The 18,489-nt window shown below is 37.4% G+C and overlaps 1 protein-coding gene across 3 annotated transcripts in view; it reads left to right on the forward strand.

The window, feature by feature from the left end:
- The window catches only part of PLXND1 (plexin D1), a 164,226-nt gene that overhangs the window by 135,026 nt on the left and 10,711 nt on the right, over positions 1 to 18,489 (forward strand). For 2 of the 3 annotated variants that reach the window (XM_088134293.1, XM_088134295.1), the window contains exons 26-31: positions 1,422 to 1,568; positions 4,674 to 4,830; positions 5,882 to 5,985; positions 7,323 to 7,386; positions 15,589 to 15,623; positions 16,627 to 16,731. In XM_088134293.1, the coding sequence (XP_087990419.1) occupies positions 1,422 to 1,568; positions 4,674 to 4,830; positions 5,882 to 5,985; positions 7,323 to 7,386; positions 15,589 to 15,623; positions 16,627 to 16,731 (612 nt within the window). Of the gene's footprint in view, positions 1 to 1,421; positions 1,569 to 4,673; positions 4,831 to 5,881; positions 5,986 to 7,322; positions 7,387 to 14,588; positions 14,798 to 15,588; positions 15,624 to 16,626; positions 16,732 to 18,489 lie in introns of those variants that run through there. The other variant, XR_015794916.1, reaches the window with a different exon arrangement.

The raw sequence follows: 18,489 nt of genomic DNA on the forward strand, positions 1-18,489 counted from the left end.
GATTTTTGCAGAGGGCTGAGTCTAAATTTAATGTATAACCACTCACTATGCCAGTATGGTTCCATAGCAAAGTCAGCTTTCTCAGAAAGCTTTCTTGTAACTTTATTCTCTCCAACTTTGGAAGCAAGGCTAAAGGTATAATACTAAATATGCTGATTAAGAAGGGTGCTCCTAGACTTGCTTGGAGAGTTTATAGTGCTACCAGTCAAAATAGATTATCCAACTATTCCATCTTTTCCTTCTTAAAGAAACAGAAGTAATAGTGGCTTAAATGGAAAGGGTAAATGTTGAAAAAAACCTCCCCCTAAAATTCCCTGGATGAGAATGATTTAATGTCATAATCTGACATGTAATACACTTTACCACTTCTAGTATTCAAAAGCATTAATATTTTTCTGTTCCAGCCCTATGTAGCATATTTCTCATCTAGTGACAGTGCAGTTGTTGTGAAATATATCCCCACAAAAGTTAAGGGAATAAAATTAAAACAGGTTAAATTGGTGATAACAACAGATCCAATAAGAAGTGAACATCTAACACTGTTAGCAAAATCGTCAGATGAATAAGTTAGAATTATTATTGTTTTTAACAGAAGAAACTATGCTGATGGCAAATTAAATCTTGGCACTACAAAACAGATGGCCTATACCCATGAGCAACCATATATTAGCATCCCAAGACCAACTGAATGAAAGCTAGTATTAGCCTTGTTCCAGTAGTGATGTGTAATGTTAGTATCCATCAAGTAGAGGAATTTGAATGAACAGATGTTGACCGCTTGGAGTTCTAAAACATTTTTATAGTAGTTGTACTAGAGCAGTTATAGATTCCGAAGTGTGCATGCTTGCATAAGGGAGAGACAAAGTTGGCTCACAAAATAAATAGGCTTTAATGAATGAAAGAATATTACTATTAACTAGTGACATTAAGAGGGCTTTCTGAATTTTATATGAATTTAATCAGAAAAAAATCCTTTAGATTCTTTGAAAGGCTGTATGGAGAATGTTAATAGTTACTGTTATCCAGTTTGAGTACTGCCATATAAATTAAGTAGTGAATTAAAGTTTGTAGAAGTTTCAGTTTATAAAAGAGATAACATGACCTATATTCTCTGTAGAGGTCCATATAAATGTGGTTTCACAGGATATTGAACAAATAAGCTAAATAGTACAGTTGTTCCTATACTATAGTTTTCTAGCCTGAATGCCTTCATGTTGGTTCTTAAGCCTTCCCATAGTACCTAAGTGAATAATTTTATTTGGTTGTGTAGGATGATAAGTTGCTCTTTTTGGTAACCTTATCATACACTAGTATTACAACTGGAGATGTGAATTACCCTCTCTCTATATGGACAATGTTAGAAGAAATGCCCATCGTTAGTTTCTGCTCAGAAAATCATAGCTTGTTATTTCATCTAACAGGAAACAGTTGGGGAGCCCTTCTTCCTGCTGTTGTGTGCTATTAAACAACAAATCAATAAAGGATCTATTGATGCCATCACTGGAAAAGCAAGGTATACACTTAATGAGGAATGGTTATTGAGAGAGAACATTGAAGCAAAGCCAAGGGTAAGAAGTTCCTGTTTTTTTTTTCAATAAAAATCTGTTCATTACTATCACAGCTGTCTATGAGGCTTTTGTAATCAGGACACCTTAAAGACTGAAAGCATGTTTGATGCAATAGAGAGGCTGATACCTCTTTCTGAGTTTGTATCTCTGCTCTGAAATTGAAAAATGCATCTTGTTCCTAAGCAACCACAACTAAGGTTACTTATTCCCTTAACAGACAAAGTGGCTGAAGCTGTGAACCAGAGAAAAAGGGACAGCAGGGATGGAATCATGGATTATGCTAAGTGTCCATTCAGTTAGCAAGCTCCCCTGAGATTAGAAAGCTTCTTCCCAAACTAACTTACTTTTTTTCACTTATAATTCAGGTTATTTTAGAAAAGATAGGTAATTGGTTTTTTTAGTAACAGCAGCCCATTGACACATCATCCTGCCTTGAATTTGGGGGACAGTGCTGAATACAGACATATGCAGGAGGGGAGTGTTTTCCAACTTAAGTGTACTAGAAAAGATAGACCTTGAAGATTGATCAAGACTAGTGAGATAACTAGCAAAACACAAAATCACTGAGGTTTACAAGTCAAAAGGTACCCAAAGTACAGGTTTTTTAGGAATTATGTAGATTAGATACCGATTGTCCAAATTTTGCTACCTATTCTATATATCAAATAATTGTGCTAACAAATATGAAATGTGAAATTCTTAAAATGTCATGGTGCTAAGACCTGTAAGACAGTGTATATCGAATCATCAGAGTTCACAGCTGATGAAAATGATGGCTACTTGTAAAGTTGAGTCCAGGGTTATGATGGCTTTTATACACAATATTACAAGAAGTGTACTGAAAAACGATGCTATGAAATGGTTTTATGGGACTAGTTCACGCTAAGAATCTGGAGAAATATGTTAAATATGTTAAATACAGCCTGTTAGTGAATACAGTAGAAGATCTCTGCAAAATGCAAATTAAACTCAGTATTTGATTGCAATTGTGTAAATCTAGAAGTGCTGTCCCAGAATCAGAGGGCTCACTCAGAAGCTATGATGGTGTAAATGAGAACAGTTTTTTAGCACTATACCCTTTGCCTTACTGCAGATCCCCATTCCTAATTGAACTATAATGTATAGGGCAGAGTTAAAGGGCAGCTTTGTCTTTCATGAATAACCCCATAAGAGTAAATTAAAGAGTAAAGTGCAGTTGAGTCTTTGTTTATTAATGACTGAAATAAAAATGAATGCACAGTTCCATTCAGAGATATCATTAATAGCACGCAAACAGTCCACAATTTGATTCTCTTTTGAAAATGCCTTACTCTGTGTGTGTGTGTGTGTGTGTGTGTGTGTGTATAAATAAAATCTATATTCCCATGATACAAACAGGACTGTGTACAACTTGCAATACCTATGGCAGTACATTGAATATTTGACGTTGGGGATAGTGGTACAAACCCAATCTGCTGTCATAAACAATAATAATAATTTATTAAACTTGTATGCCACCCAACTCTCAACAACTCTAGGCAGCTGGTCATTTGCTGTAAACAGATTATAAGATGTTACCTTCAGATACGTAGGACTGAATGTATGCAGTACAAAAGAGAGCATATTTTGCTGCCCAAAAGAGAGAGCCAATTTGGTGTAGTGACTAAGTTGCTGGACTAGAAACCAGGAGACCATGATTCTGGTCCTCCCTTGGACATGAAAACCAGCTAGGGGTTCTTTGGGCCAGTCACTCTCTCTCAACCCAACCCACTTCACAGGCTTGTTGTTGTGAGGAAAATAGGAGGTAGGAGCGTTAGGAATGTACCCTACCTTGACTTCAGCAAAAAATAAAAGCAGAATAACAATCTAATAAATAAAATAAAATGCTATTGTAAAATCATGTTCATAAGATATCTCCAGCTGTACATTCAGAACACTTCTGTATAATGTTTTGTGAACATACATGATTACATGTAGTCAAACTATTGCTAGCTGAATATTGTTTAAATCGAAGAAGCCAAGAATAGAATCTTGACACGCTCAGTTAACAAAGAGTAAACTCACTCTCCAGCTAATGTCTGTTCCCAAATGGTGAAAAACCATAGTGGTCTCTGCTGAAGTCTTGTGCTCCTTTTGAATCAACTAACTAGTACATCATTACAGTTTACAAATGCAAATTCTCATAAATACCATCTTGTTGTTGCTGCAAATGCTGCATGGGCCTTATTATTCCAAACAGCAAAATAAATTGTAAAGCTTTCCTAAACTGTGCCATGTCCATCTGCATTTAAGGATGCATTTGATTGCTCTTCTGTGTTTTTTTTAAATCAAACTATATTTAATAAGCTAGATACAAGGGAGAGGGATTTTAGCATAGCTTTCTCCTTAGTGTGGTTTTTTTTAACGTGATATTTTTTTCTCTTGTAGAGAAGTATTTCATCATATCAACCCTCATTTGCAGTCTGAAGTAGTAAAGTTAAGACACATGTCTAGGTTTTATCTGCTTATATTTATGAGAATTATGTCAACGCAGCAGTGGTAGCAACAAGGAGACACAGGAGCTCAGGTTGCTAAGTGTAATTTCTACTTAGCCCAGAGAACAGCCAAGGTCATTTATTATATAGTACCTCTGTGTTGCATCTCTCTCTCTCTCTCATTCTCTCTCTCACACACACATACACACACACACACACACACAGAGAGAGAGAGAGAGAGAGAGTGTTCATCATCATTCTAAGGCAAAGTAAGTAAGTTATCAATTGCCATTCATTGTACCCATCTTCTTGGTGCTACAAAATGAATTTATAGAAGAAAATGGCAACTTGCTCCTACTCTCTGCATGATACAGTTCCTGTATTTCAGACTTTAAGTTCATAGACAGGACAGTTCAAGGGGAGCTTACAATGTTCTCATACCTCCTTGAGTAAAACAGTCAATATCAATTTACTGAACTATAAATCAGTGCTTTTCACTAGCTTTAAAATTCATCTCTCGCCCTCCCTCTCTCTTTTAATATATGGTAGCTAGATGTGCCAAGAATTCTTTGAGTTTATGGTTCATGGGCTTTTTTATGTCTTATAACTTGTGCATATCACCTACAACCTTAGCAACCATCTTCCTCCACAGAATCTTAATGTGTCTTTCCAAGGCTGTGGAATGGACTCTCTGAGTGTTCGAGTAATGGATACAGATACTCTTAGCCAAGTTAAAGAGAAGATACTTGAAGCCTTTTGCAAGAATATTCCATATTCCCAATGGCCAAGAGTGGAAGATGTTGACCTAGGTAAATAACGTTTCTATTCAGAAACACCAATTTTTATCTTTAGGATATGAATGCTCATCATGTACAAGATAATGCTCAGACATGGAACATCTGCCCTTAGTGTTTTTGTTTGATCAGCTGCTTTGGAATTAAACTGTGTTTTAAGAGAATTGGTATTTGTTTTGTTTTCAAAATTATACTTTGCCACTAAGAGTGCTTACATTATGTGCAAGCAAAAGAAATCCCAGACGTTATGTTCAGGCAAAAGAAATCCCAAATCTAGAACCCAGGAATGAAAAATGGCAGGGATAGGTTGAAGTGTAAAACTAAAAAGGAGATCTTGTCAGAAGCAAAGGTGATGAGCTTTATTTCCAAATATAAATGGTGGAGGAGTGTAGAGAAGATGCTGAAGGTGACAGGGAGCTCAGCAGTTTCCCTCCTCTGAACTGCAAAAAAAAAATAAAATTAAGATGAAGTTCTGAAGAAATTGGAAATTCAAAAAAAATGTCTTGATTGAAATTAGAAAAAAAATAATGCTAGCAGAAGGCAAGCTATACAATCAATTAATAGACTTTAACTTTGTTTACATTTTCTTTCTTAAATTGTGATCCAGAATTCATGTCTGAAATTAACTGAATTTCTATATAAATACGTTCAGGATTAGACAGTACTTGAGCAAAAGCAATTGCTGTGGTTTATTTATTTATTTACATCCAGGTAGTTGGAAATCAGAGTGTTGGAAAATCTTCCTGTAGATTTCTTTTCTTTGCATATTCTAAATGCGATAGTGTTTTTGTTGGTATAGATGGTATAAAGAGGGTCACAGCATCCAAATAGAGTACAGGTTACAAGTTATCTATTTGCTATGGTCTTAAAAGATTTCCCACCATGGTTACCCACATGTGAGTTTAATGGGATAAAAATGCTCTTAAAATCCCCAGACCTTGTTGCTTGAGTACTTGTTTCCCAAATCACAAATGTGGCATCAAAAATAAGAAAAGTGATTTATATTCTTGCTAACCCTTGCTGTATTTCAGGCAACTTTTCTATCCACTCCATTTTCTTTATTTAGAATGGTTTGCCACAAGCACTGACAGTTACATCCTCCGGGACCTTGATGACACTTCAGTGATGGAAGATGGCAGGAAGAAACTGAACACCTTGGGACATTATAAGGTAAAAAGTGTCAGTGCTCCAAGAACTTCCCTTCCCTTAAGCCTGGCTTTCCTCCGAGGCCCTATGATTTGCTTTCGAAGCAGGATTAACAGAAGCAAGCAGGAAGGTTGCCATAACTCCATGAGACCTTCTGGGGAACAGACATCTGCCCTGGCGAGAAATTCGTTAATATTGCAACACATCAAGACTAATTAAACACTTTTCATGCAAAACAAGATATTGCTGTGGAAGAAAAGCTTCTTTTTCCCAGTGGCTGCCATCCATCCTAATTAAAATCATGCCATTCCTCTTCTTAACAATAGTGTCAGAGTTCGCATGGATCTCTTATGGGAGCATGAGTTGCCCACAAAAGAAGCTTGTGTTTTGTTTTTTTTACTTTCTTTGTGAAAAATAATTTCAATTTCATTTGAAGTGGCAGTCATATAATTTAGGCCTTTCTTCAAAGCATTTTCCCATGCATGTACTAATTACATACAAATAGCCATGGGACTGAGCATGTACTACTTCTGTATTTGATGCTCAATTAAACCCTTCTTACTTTTAAACATTATGCCCAGCCAATCATATGGTGGCTATGTATGTAAACTAGTCTGTGATCTTGTACGTATTTCAGAAAAACTCCCATTATGGAATATGCAAGGAAAACGGTATAACAAAAAACTTACTTTGCAGGAAGGGTCTGCTATCAGAATATTAGATTTCTGCCATCTCCTGTTCATGGATCTTTTGTGCAGAATCCAGAGTGTTTTTATTATTCTGATGTAATGTTTTCCACAGGCATTTTGCCACATAAGAAAAGTAGAGAAAAACAATTTATAGAATACAAGCCTCTGCAGACTTATTTACAAAGTCCCTCTTTGCACAATGTGGCTTTCTTCCTAAGTGAGTAGCATGTTCAGGTTTACATCCTTAAGTTACATTTCATTCATGTTGTTGTCTCTGCAGGTGCCCTTTATATTTCCATCAAAATGTAAAATGGGAATTCTTTAGTACTTTTATAGATATTAAAGATGTGATGCAGCATAATGTAGTTAAATTATCCAAGCCTTTGATGACTATAGAAACAGTGGAATTAATTTACAGCAATTTTATTTTAAAGATCTGATAGAGGAAAAAGGAGAAGGTCTGTAAGCATTTATCAGCAGTGAGTTGCAGAAAAATGCATGTAACCTTAGACTGAAATGCTTGTTCCAAAACAAACATGGAGATTCTAACTCTGCTGATTTTATTCTGTAAATGTCTCTCAGTCATTTTGCAGAAATGTCGCAATGTAATTTGCTGCTTCCTAATAGACTCTGATTTTATATGCTCCTCTTCTCCCTCCCTCTGGCTCACAGATCCCTGATGGTGCCTCCCTAGCTATGAGTTTAACAGATAAAAAAGATACCACTTTAGGGAGAGGTAAGTTAACACTCATTTTCTTTCACAAATATCCACAGAGGATTTTATATTATTATTTGTTATTATTAAAGATTATATTTAATTAACTAAGGATTAATTACTGCAACAGACATTTGTAGTTCAGCCCAATTTTGCTTTGTATTACTAAATGTGGAATGGAAGTTGCAAAAAATGGGGAAGTAGTTTTTTGTTTCTGTTTTTTTAGCAAAAGATGGCATGAAAGGAAAAAACTATGAACTGCTTCCCTTCCCCCAATTTCTCAGTCTTCTGTTTAATTTGCAGCCTCTACCCAAACAAAAGACGTACAGTTGAGTATCATGGGTAGTCTGGCTCAATAAAATAGCATTATCTTTATTTTTAAAATGTTAATGCATCTTTTGAAAATACTAAGGTTTTTGCTCAGATTTGCTGAGCGAAGCATCCTGAAGGTGAAAATAAATGTGAATTAACTTTAAAATTGGAAGCAGAATTAATGAGGGGGTTAAGTTAATAGTGGGTGCAAGGCATATAAGGAGCCACAGCACAAAGGAAAGGGAGATTTAACCCCTTCTCTCCAGCCATGATCCCAATTTAAAAAATTTCCCATGTCTTGTTAGGAGGTGAAAAATTAAACCTCAGATCCCATTACACTTTGGATCCAATAAAACATTGGGCTCCAAAATCATTGTTAACTCTTCTATGCTGGTCTATGACCATAATATACCATTTTTTTTCTCTTTCTTTTTTTTTTTTTTAAAGGTTTGTTTTGATGACATGTAATTTATCACTGATTAACCCATGAAAAGGAAAACTGAAAATACAAAGCTGGAGAACAAACAGAACTCCATAAAGCATCTTAGCTTTATTTTCTTTTATTGATTATAGCTATATAATAAATATAGCTATATTTAAGAGGGCAGGGGTGAGGGGTGGGGGTTGTCATCCGGGAGTTTCAGACATAGCTGGATATGAGACCCTCAATGTGAGATTGGACCATAGGATCAACTGGGACTGCTGCTTGTTTATCTTCCTCCCTATAGCAGCATTCCTGCCCAAGCTCCTTGTCTCTGTGACTGTGTTGATAGTGGAATTCCCCAGGCTTATGGTTCTGCAGGACTTCAACCAGCCTTCTCTGGGCCTGGAATCAGAGGTGGCTCATGGCAGCCATTGACCTGGTCCAACCTATTCAGGGTCCAACTCACAATGGAGATCTCACATTAGATTTTTGTCTCATGACAGTGGTGTGGTGATACGGGATTGAGAGATGTTAATATAAATCCCTTGCCATGTCCTTCTGGCCCTAGAATTCTCTGTGGCCACCCCACCCCCCACTGTAGGGAAGTAGGCTGATTCAGTTGGCCCACTCCAGGCAACTGATGGACCCAGTGCAGTTTCAGAGGGAACTTGTTTTTCCTGAAGCTCTGGTTCATAGTTTGGCCATGGCCTTGGTTGCAGCTCAGAATGAGCACAAGGCAGGGGCCTTGGACTGGAGCTGGTGCACAGTTTGGGGGTCCTCTGGACTTGTGGAGGAACAGGTAGCAACCTTAACTAAGGGTGCCTTTGCACAGTTGCACCTTGTGTGCCAATTGTGCCCATTCCTGGATCAGGAGGCTTTGCTCACAATCATTCATACATTTGTCACTTCCAGTTAGATTACTACAATGTGCTGTACATGGGGCTGACTTTGAAGACCATCCATAATTTACAGCTGATCCAGAATGGAGCAGCACACACACTTTCATGTGCCCTCTGATTTACTGGTATTGCACCACAGCTGTGTGAACTGCTGTAGCTTCCAGTTTCTTTCCAAGTACAATTCAAGGTGCTGGTTATCACCTTTAAAGCCCTGCATAGCATGTGTCCAGGTTATTTGTGGGATCACCTCTCCCTGAAGGTATCGCCTTATTCCACTGGCTGGCTCTTCCACCAGGCACTGGGATAGGGTGAGGCTGGAACCCCCAGTGTTTGTGATTCTTTATGGATTGGGCAGTGTCGTTTTAGGATGCTAGGAGTGCTTGCTTGCTTTCGTCAGGGTTTGTTTGTTTTTTGCTTCTTTTATGCTTTAATTGTTCTTGTTGTGAGTTGCCCAGAGTTACAGTATGTAAGATGGCAGCCATACATATTTCTTTAAATAAATAAATATTCGATCTTATAGACTTATTTGAGAAGGAATAATTCGATCAAATAGGAGAATGTCCCCTTCCTGCCATTCATGGTAGACTAGGCCAAGAGATAGCAAAGAGACCAAACATAATCGATTTTAAGGTCAGTAGTCAGGCTAGAGGTCAAACACAAATTTTCACATAGAGGTAGGTGGTTTAACAGCCAAAAACCAAGGCATATTCCAGGGACAGTTCAGAGCCAAGATGTGGAGGTCTAACCATGATAGAGCGTAGAGCTTAGTTAGAGGCTGATATTCAAATAATTGTCCCAGTATCAGAACTGAAGCCTTACAAAATAACATCCAGGTCTCAGGTGTGAGCCATGAGATGTTTTAAAAAGAATCTGACTATAAAAGTACAGCTCTCACAAGTAAGCTTTTACTCAAAAGGAAGTTGGTTTCTCTGTATGTTCTGCTTAAGATCCAGACCAACATAGGGTGGTTCATTGAAGGAAGACTCCCAGGTACATGGTGATCTGAATCTGAACTGTGATTTCAGTACTCAGGTTTAGTACCTAGTGGAACTGGCTCTTCCCCAGAAGATTTTTCTCTCTGAAGACTTATCCTCAGATGAAGATTATTCTGGGGTGGTATGACATGTTCCTCCAAGGAGTTCCACACAAGATACAGTGGTACCTCGGGTCATGAACACTTCTGTTCACGACCAATTCAGGTCACGAACAGCTCCATTCGCAAAATTTTGCTTCCGTTCGTGAACGCTGGATCAGGTGACGAACGGGATCCGCGGCCATTTTCCCTCCCGTGACATGTGGTCGCAGCTTCCTGTAGGGAGGGGGACTCTCCCTCCAAGCAATATCCGCCTCCCCACCCGCCTTCCTGTCCTCCACGCCAGAAGTCGCATCGAGCAAGGTTAGCGTTCTCTCCCTTCGTACTATACTTTGTGTCATATTTTCGTGGTTTTAAAAAAAAACATATGGTTCAGAACGGATTAACCATAATTACATTGAACCTTATGGGAAAATTTGATTCGGGACGCGACCAAAATCGGTTGACGACCAAATTCATAGGGGTCAGAATGGATTAACCGTATTTACATTGAACCTTATGGGAAAATTTGATTCGGGTCGCAACCAATTCGGGTCGTGACCAGAGTCGCGGAACGAATTAAGTTCGTGAACCAAGGTACCACTGTACATAGTTTTTCCCTTTTATTCTTAAAACAATCCTGTGAAATAGACTAAACTGATAAAGAGTGGTTGGCCCCAGATCATTTAGTGAGCTAATAGCGTACAGTAACTTAGGGCCTGAGTCTCCTTTATCCCCCTGCAGGACTCTGAATGCCAAATTAAGCCATTTTAGACTGTTGTATGGTTTTTTTATTGTCACTGCAGACCAGTGTTTCAATTTTCTGTTTATTACACTAAATATGTATATAGTACTCCAGTAATCAATATTTCTCATATCTTTATTTCTCCCTTAATCTCCTAAGTGAGCATTCTTAAACAATAGTATGTGTTTTGCACTGTGAATAAAGCTTAGAAAAACTTTTATCTGAAAAGGGAACACAAACCCCAATCTCCTTTCCAACTGCAATCTATTCCAAGGCGAAAAGATTTATTTATTTATCTATTTCCAATATTTATATCCTGCTCTAATCCTAACAGACTCTGGGCAGGTAACAACAAGATAAAACATACAAAACAAATAAAAAATAAAACAATAAAACATGTAACAAACTGCTAAGAACTAAGAACCAAAGGCACACTCAAACAAAATGGTTTTGACTTGATTACAGAATCAAGCAGGGTTTGAACCATCTGTACTTCTGAGGGAAGGGCATTCCAGAGATCAGGGGCCACCACTGAGAATGACCTGTGAAGATTCTGAACCATTGTCTGGATGCAGTGATACATCTAGAGAAATCAAAGCTCAATCGAACTAAAGCTGATTGCCGACATGGTTAGACTCTTTCTGAAAGATCAGGTTTGCACTCAAGAAGTGTTTCTGGATCAGATGTTGCTTCTATATACTCAGGCGGCGGCTGAAGCCAGAATGTTTTTGCCCAGTTTCAACTGTTCTGTTGTGCCCCTTTCTAGAAAAGGTGGAACTGTTTGCAATTATTCACACCATGGTCACTTCCAAACTAAATTATTGGAACATGCTGTTACATGGGATTACTGTTGAAGAGTACTTAAAAACAGTGCAAAATATCAGAGCAAGATTGCAAAATATCAGAGCAATTTTTTAAAATCATATTATACCAGGTTGTGGTTCCTTCAGTGTTATCTCTGGTTCTACTTCCAAATGCTGACATTTATGCATAAAGTCCTAAATAAATTGTATGGTGCCTGAAAGGCTCCCTTCTCCTACTTCAGCATGCCCATAGTTTGCAGTTACCTTCTGAAATCTTATTACTACTATCGCCAGTATGAAGTCTATGGACTCATGTAGCCCCAGACATCTCTTTTAGTATTCACACAGACTCCTTGTCCGTTCTAGTGGAGAATGGCTAGATACGCTTAAAAGAGAAATGCAAGCCTCCAGCTTGGCTGTCATGTTCCTCCTCTCTTCCTTGTGCATCTAGAGCAGGATTGGTGTCAGCCCTCCAAGATAGACCAGACCAAGAAACATACACCACACGTGCCTAAAACTACTTTTATTAAGATTAGCTATAGTAACAGAATCTTGCAGGTTTGAATGTGCTCCTCTTCCTTTTTCTTTTATCTTCATGTGAATTTGGGGTGTGTCTGTCTGAGATGCTTTTGTACCCCTCTCCCCTCATCTGGGCTTCTGCAGTGTTCATCTGCTCATTGCCCTGGTAATGGATTTTCCCTCTCTTTACTCTACAGTTGGGCAACCTGAGGTTCCATGGCCAAATACAGTGCCTGAATGTCTTTTTTTGTGCCTGCTGAACCACAGCTGCCAAAAATCAGTGGCTTACCTTCTCAACATTTTGATACAAACACACAAAAATGGTAGCGTAAGCCCTAAGATAGGTTTAAGATAATCAAGCAAAGAAAATGATCACAACTCCTCCCTGCAAAAAGACAGAAAAAAAGAAAATTCTGGCCCTATTCATACCACAACACAAGGTCACTCTGCACTATTACTGCTCCTATTGTGGTCTTCAAAATATGAAATAGAGCAACCCCTATAATGGAACATCAGAAAAACACAGAGCTGTTATAGAAAAGATATCTGGGAAAGTAGAAAGCATAAAAAAGAAACTCCAACAACCCCACTTCAATTAGGTTGGATATAACTTGAAGTACAGAAGGGCTTTGACTGGATTTCAAAATTCTGTTACAAGACTTTAACCCCATTAAAGTACATCCCAGGACCCCTTGTGATTCCTATTTCCTGACCTTGCCTACCTCAAAGGGGTGAAACTCCTTGCCCTACAGACCTTCTTGGGAAGGAAAAGAAGAGGATGGGAAAACAGATGTTCCCAGCTTTCAAGCAATGCTCACATGGAAAGGAAAGGAAATTTGGGGCTACTCTGTAAGCTGGGAGTTTGGGGATAGCAGATGGTCTTAGAATATTATCAGTGATGATGATCAAGGAACCCAAGTGTTTACAATTCTGTGTGTTTGCACCCGTATTGCCAGAGAGGCTGTTTGGGGGGGGGGGTGCATTTTGCCTGGCTTTTAAAGGTTATTGTTTTAAGATTGAAGATTGTAGCTCTGTTCCTCTTGGCTTTAATATTCTGTTTTAATTCTGTTGTTTTTCAATTTGGTTTTTGGTATTTTGTTTTATATACTGCCTAGGGGAGCTCTGTTAGAAAAGAAAGCTGGTAGAGAAATGGATTTATAAATAAATACTGTCAGGTATGTTTTCTCTAGGGAAATGGCAGTAATGGTAAAGGGGAATTTTTCACTTTGAACCCTGAGAGACACAGATACCTATTATGCTATAGATGCATGGAAATGAAACCATATGGGTTTACCCTATGAAAGATATAGCAGCCCCAAATTTTATAGTGGAAGTCCCTCATATGTTCTGAAGGTTTCCAGAATCCATTTGGCTAGTACAGATCCTCTCTAAGAAAACTCATGCCATAATAAATCCACTAGACTTTGAGAAATAGTAGCCCTCTCTAGACATTATCACTTATCAGGCTTATAAATTATTGCTTCTTCAGGTGGGTTTATAATCCACATTTAAATTTTACATTACAGAAGAAACTCAAAAGCAATCTAATCTTCATTCATGAAGGTGTTCTTTTTCTGTTCAAAGTGAACACACTCATGAAACTAAGAGAAATTTCTGTAGCTTGGAAGCAATCGACCTATCATGACATTGCTTTGTGGTGAGTGACTGGATTTTGCAAGGCTTGCATGTCTGTGACAGTTGTGAAAAAATAAGCTACGGTAATTTATGTTGGTGAATCCTACCATTCATCTAAAAGCCTTCAGTGTCCTCTGCACAACTGAGTAGGATTGATGGCTAGACAAAAGAAAGACAGAACAGAGACACTTAGCGCCCTGTTCGCTGCAGTGCATGACTTTCTTTGAATAGCAGCCAGCAATCTGGGAGAGAGAGAAAAATACATATATGGATGCCCAAAGAGCAGCAAATAGTATTTTGGCAGAGCTATAAGGAGGCCCAGGCCTGGAGCCATCCATAAATACAATATAACTTTGGTCATCAGACTGGATCTTATGAGGTCATTTTCTTTACTTTTTCTAAATAGCATGTTTGCTGACCTTTGTTCTTCAGCGGCTGTCTTTTCTATTGTGACACATCAGCTGTCAATCTCAGTCAAGTTCAGATCCTGGGCAGAATGGCTTTTAGCAGGATAAGTGGTCTACCAGTAAGCAGGTCAAGTTTTCAGCAGTCACCGTGGCACTCTGACAAAACACTCCAAGCCTTTTGATGGAAAATTCTCAGAAGTCAGCAATGAAGAAGAAAATAGTACCTATTCAGTGCTGTTTTGTTGTTCTCTAGAAAATAAGATCTGTGAACAGAAAGAATATTGTCTGTCTGTCAGAAATGAACGTATTCGTATAGTGTAGCCCATGAACAGGCAACCATTTTAGCTTCTTCTGTAAGTTGTTTTCACCCAACACATGGCAAGACAATCTCTCTCTTTGCTCTTCAGCCTCTGCTGTATCCCTTTTAAGCTTGTCTGATCCTGGGGATTTACAGTGTCAGAAAGAATCAGCTGCAGAGAATGGTAGAGGGGCTCAGGGTAAAACCCGTTTTTGGATTTCCTCCTCTACCAGAGATCTCCCCTCAGCCTCATGAGGAACAAAAAGCCTTTGGCTCCAGGAACTCATTGTGTCTTTAATTGTTTGTATCTGGCATAAGGTAATGAAATGAGCAGCAAACTTTTATCTGTTTATTTTTCTTGCTAATATAAGCAATTCTCTCACAGCTTGCAGTGACCACACACAGTATAAATGTGTTTCAAGTATTTTGGATAACTTTTGCTGTAAATGAGTAGATATAAATATCCTGTTGCTGGAGCATGTGTAGAAGTATACACTTACGTTCTTTTTTTCCTGTACTAAATTCATTTTCTTATTGCGTTGCTATGGCTGAAAGCTAATATAACTAATATTTATATTAAATGTGTACTCATGAACTTGGTAACAAAAACTTGACTTGTTTTAGTTTTCTCTATTCAAATTTCTACTCCCAGATATATAACCAAATGGAGGTAGACGTCCTTTAGTTAGTCAGATGTAGCCCGATTCTTTGTAAAAATCTGTTCAAGTGGTTTTCAAGGAACTGATAAATATTCAGTAATGAAGGGCAGCCAAGGCCAAAGCTGGCTAGACATAGATGAAGCTTAGAAATTGAAAAGCAGAACTGGAAACCAACACCATGTGTCCCCATCTCAGAGCCATGCATTTACAGTAGTTCTCAAATTATAAAACACAGCTTTTAAAAGCCAGCTTAAAAACTGTTTGATTTAGTTAATCTTTCATGGGATAATGGTACTCAGATTCATGTTTGAATGTGATAAACTGATATGCTGATCATCTTCAATAGTAGGTATTCTTTACAATTCTCTTGAAGAGAAAACTTGTTTTGCAAAATAGTGCATTAAGCAAATTCTTCCTTCATTTTTCTCCCATTCTTTTTTTTTTTCCCAGTAAAAGATTTGGACACTGAAAAATACTTTCATTTGGTGAGTATTCTGTTCCAAGAACAGTCCAGGACAATTACTCTCCTATTGTAGGTGGGATGTTTTCCCTAGAGAGCAGTTTTTCCCCCTCTCCTCTGCTTCCTCTGTGCAAAATGTCTATTTGGGAAATGCACCCACACACCAGGAAAGTGTATGAGTGACATGGCATAGATAAACGAAGCCACACACAAATCACAACGGCTTTATGCAAAGCTGTGGAAGGAATTACCCATAGTCATTTGATGGGTGGGAGGCAGGCCTGGGCCCTCAAAACCATAACCAAGTGTGTTTCTTGTGAAAGAAGCCCCACCTTTCTCCCCCGCCTTGCAGTTTAGTAATGTATAATGAAAGGACAGTAATGCTGTGCATAGTTTATTGTAAAGGCAAATGTAGGAATGCTTTCCATATGTATAGTATATGCAGACTGATAAATTTGTCAGCCAGTCAGCTTATTGGCCTAGGATCAGACTCACTGGGGAGGTGACAGTTTAGACCCTTGAGTTCCTGCATTGTTTGTGTAATAGGATAATAATTGAACACACAGATTTGGCAGAGAGAAGGAAAGGACTAAATTTTTTATCTTAATCTCAATCATAACCTTGCATATAATGCTAACATATTTTACCTTTCTGATGACTGCCAGTTATCAGAAGGGAAAGAATCATTGTATCTAGTGATGTTTTAAACAGCTGAATTCATTGTAAACTGAATCTATTGCAAAATTCTTCATTCACTGAAAGACAGGGAGGAAGGGAAAGAAGGAGGAAACCACCAACGCAGCTGGCAATAGTATAATTTATATTTAATATTGTTCCGTTGTTCATAATCTGAATGCTCTGGTTTATAGCATAAAGAAATAGTCTTTTTTCTTCTTCGTTTTTGTCTTAAATTAATGCTTTGTTGGCAGCATTTGTATTAAAAAAAATCTTTGTATTCATGTATCATCCTTTTGTATCTGTGTGTAGATTTGTTTCTTTATTGTTATTATTGTTTGGCAATTGTCCAGGTCCTTCCCACAGATGAACTAAATGAAAATAAAAAATCTTATCGACAAAGTCATAGAAAGAAAGTTCTTCCTGAAATCTACCTAACCAGATTGCTTTCCACAAAGGTAGGACGTTAGAGGTGCATTGAGTGAAAAGAGTGGTAACCCACATTGATATATATCCTTGGAACGAAATTATTGATCCCAGCCAATTTCCTTTGGCATATTGCAAATGTTCCAACTGACAAGGAAAATCAAGTTCAACAAAAATCATCTCTGTATTAACCAGTGTTTTACATCTGACACCCAGAGAATGGCTATCTTTACTGATCAAAAATGAAAATTTGTAGTGTAATCTTGTGTATTTTTTCTATGCAAATAAAGTTCTATTACATTTAATGGAACTTATTTTCAGACAAGTGTGCCTGAAATTAAATTGCATTTAGTAAAGAGTATACTTCATTGAACTCACTGGAAGTTCATTAACATTTTTAATTATTATATTGGTGGTTTAAGTCAACTCAGATTACTATGCTTATAAAAATCCAGAATTAAATTATTTTGTAAATAAGGCAGTTTGGGATCTTTAATTGCTACCTGTTATATTCTAATATTGTTTACATATTGCATTAGATTTTATCTTGTTCTTTGCATTTTGAGTATTGTTTTATGATGTGTTACTGTTTTGTGTATAGTGATGCTGTATCATGACTGCTTTGAGGGTTGTACAGAGTTTCACATTTATTATTGTAGATAATGTTAACTTGACTGTAATAAAATCACAAGTCACAGTTATAGGCAGAACTTAATTGGAAAGGGACAGATTTAATCCTTCCCCTACCTATTGCTTTTTTGTTAATGTTTATGATTTCTGTACGTGGAAAAATACCTTACAGCAGTTCAAGTGAATGCAAAGGAACAGATGGGTGAAGGATTAAGCCTTTCTCCTTTCAACTCCTAGACTACATATCATATGTAGACTAACAAATATGTGCTGACTAAATCCTTTATGTCTTACTTCTAGACCACATTATTTATTTAGCTTAGTTAGACCTCTGGTTCATTGGTCTATTTATGTGACATATTTCTATAATAATCAATACCCAAAGCAGTTAACAGTAAACATTAATTTATCCAACACATAGCATAAGATAAAGATCAATTTGCTAGAAAAACGGAAATAAATCTTAAAAATTCAATATAAACAGCATAGCATAAATTTAGTATTACAGTAAAATAACCACTACAAAACAAAATCAAAATTAACAGGTCATTTATATTTCACAAAATGCAGAGCATTTTTGCAAATGCATACAAGTTCCATTCCTTGTTTTGTTATTAAAATGACTAGAATATTATAGAAAATATGATAGTATTTCCTAATATTATGTAATTTATACTCAAGAAAAGAAGGATTAGTTTTCTCTACAGTCTGAGAGTGTCTACTGCAACAATGGTGAACAGTCCAGTCTACTTTTTTTTAAAAAAAACATAGTATCAGTACTAATGCTCTTAATGGACTTGGACACAGATCTTGGCTTGAAGCCAGTCTGTAATTCCAGTGCTTTGTGATTCATAATTGGAGGCGAGATCACAGAATTGCCAGGGGTCTATAGCTTTTCCCACTGTTTACCACACAGAACAATCACAGATGTGCTCTTAGATTCTAGCACCAGAGAAGGAGGATCTCAGTGCCAAAAAGGATTAAATGCAAACTAAAACTAATTACATCAGTATACATAAAATTAACCCATCTCTCATGAAAGATTCTATTTTGCCTACCCCTTCCCTCAATTATGTTATAGCAGATTTCTTCAACATAGTCTAAAAAATAGTAAAACTTATTAATACTTTATTCACTATTGTTGGTCCTTTCTTAATCCA

Source organism: Python bivittatus, unplaced genomic scaffold, assembly GCF_059951505.1.
Source record: "Python bivittatus isolate LINGU-HERP-01145 unplaced genomic scaffold, Pbiv_v1 ctg000080_np1212, whole genome shotgun sequence".
Taxonomy (NCBI): domain Eukaryota; kingdom Metazoa; phylum Chordata; class Lepidosauria; order Squamata; family Pythonidae; genus Python; species Python bivittatus.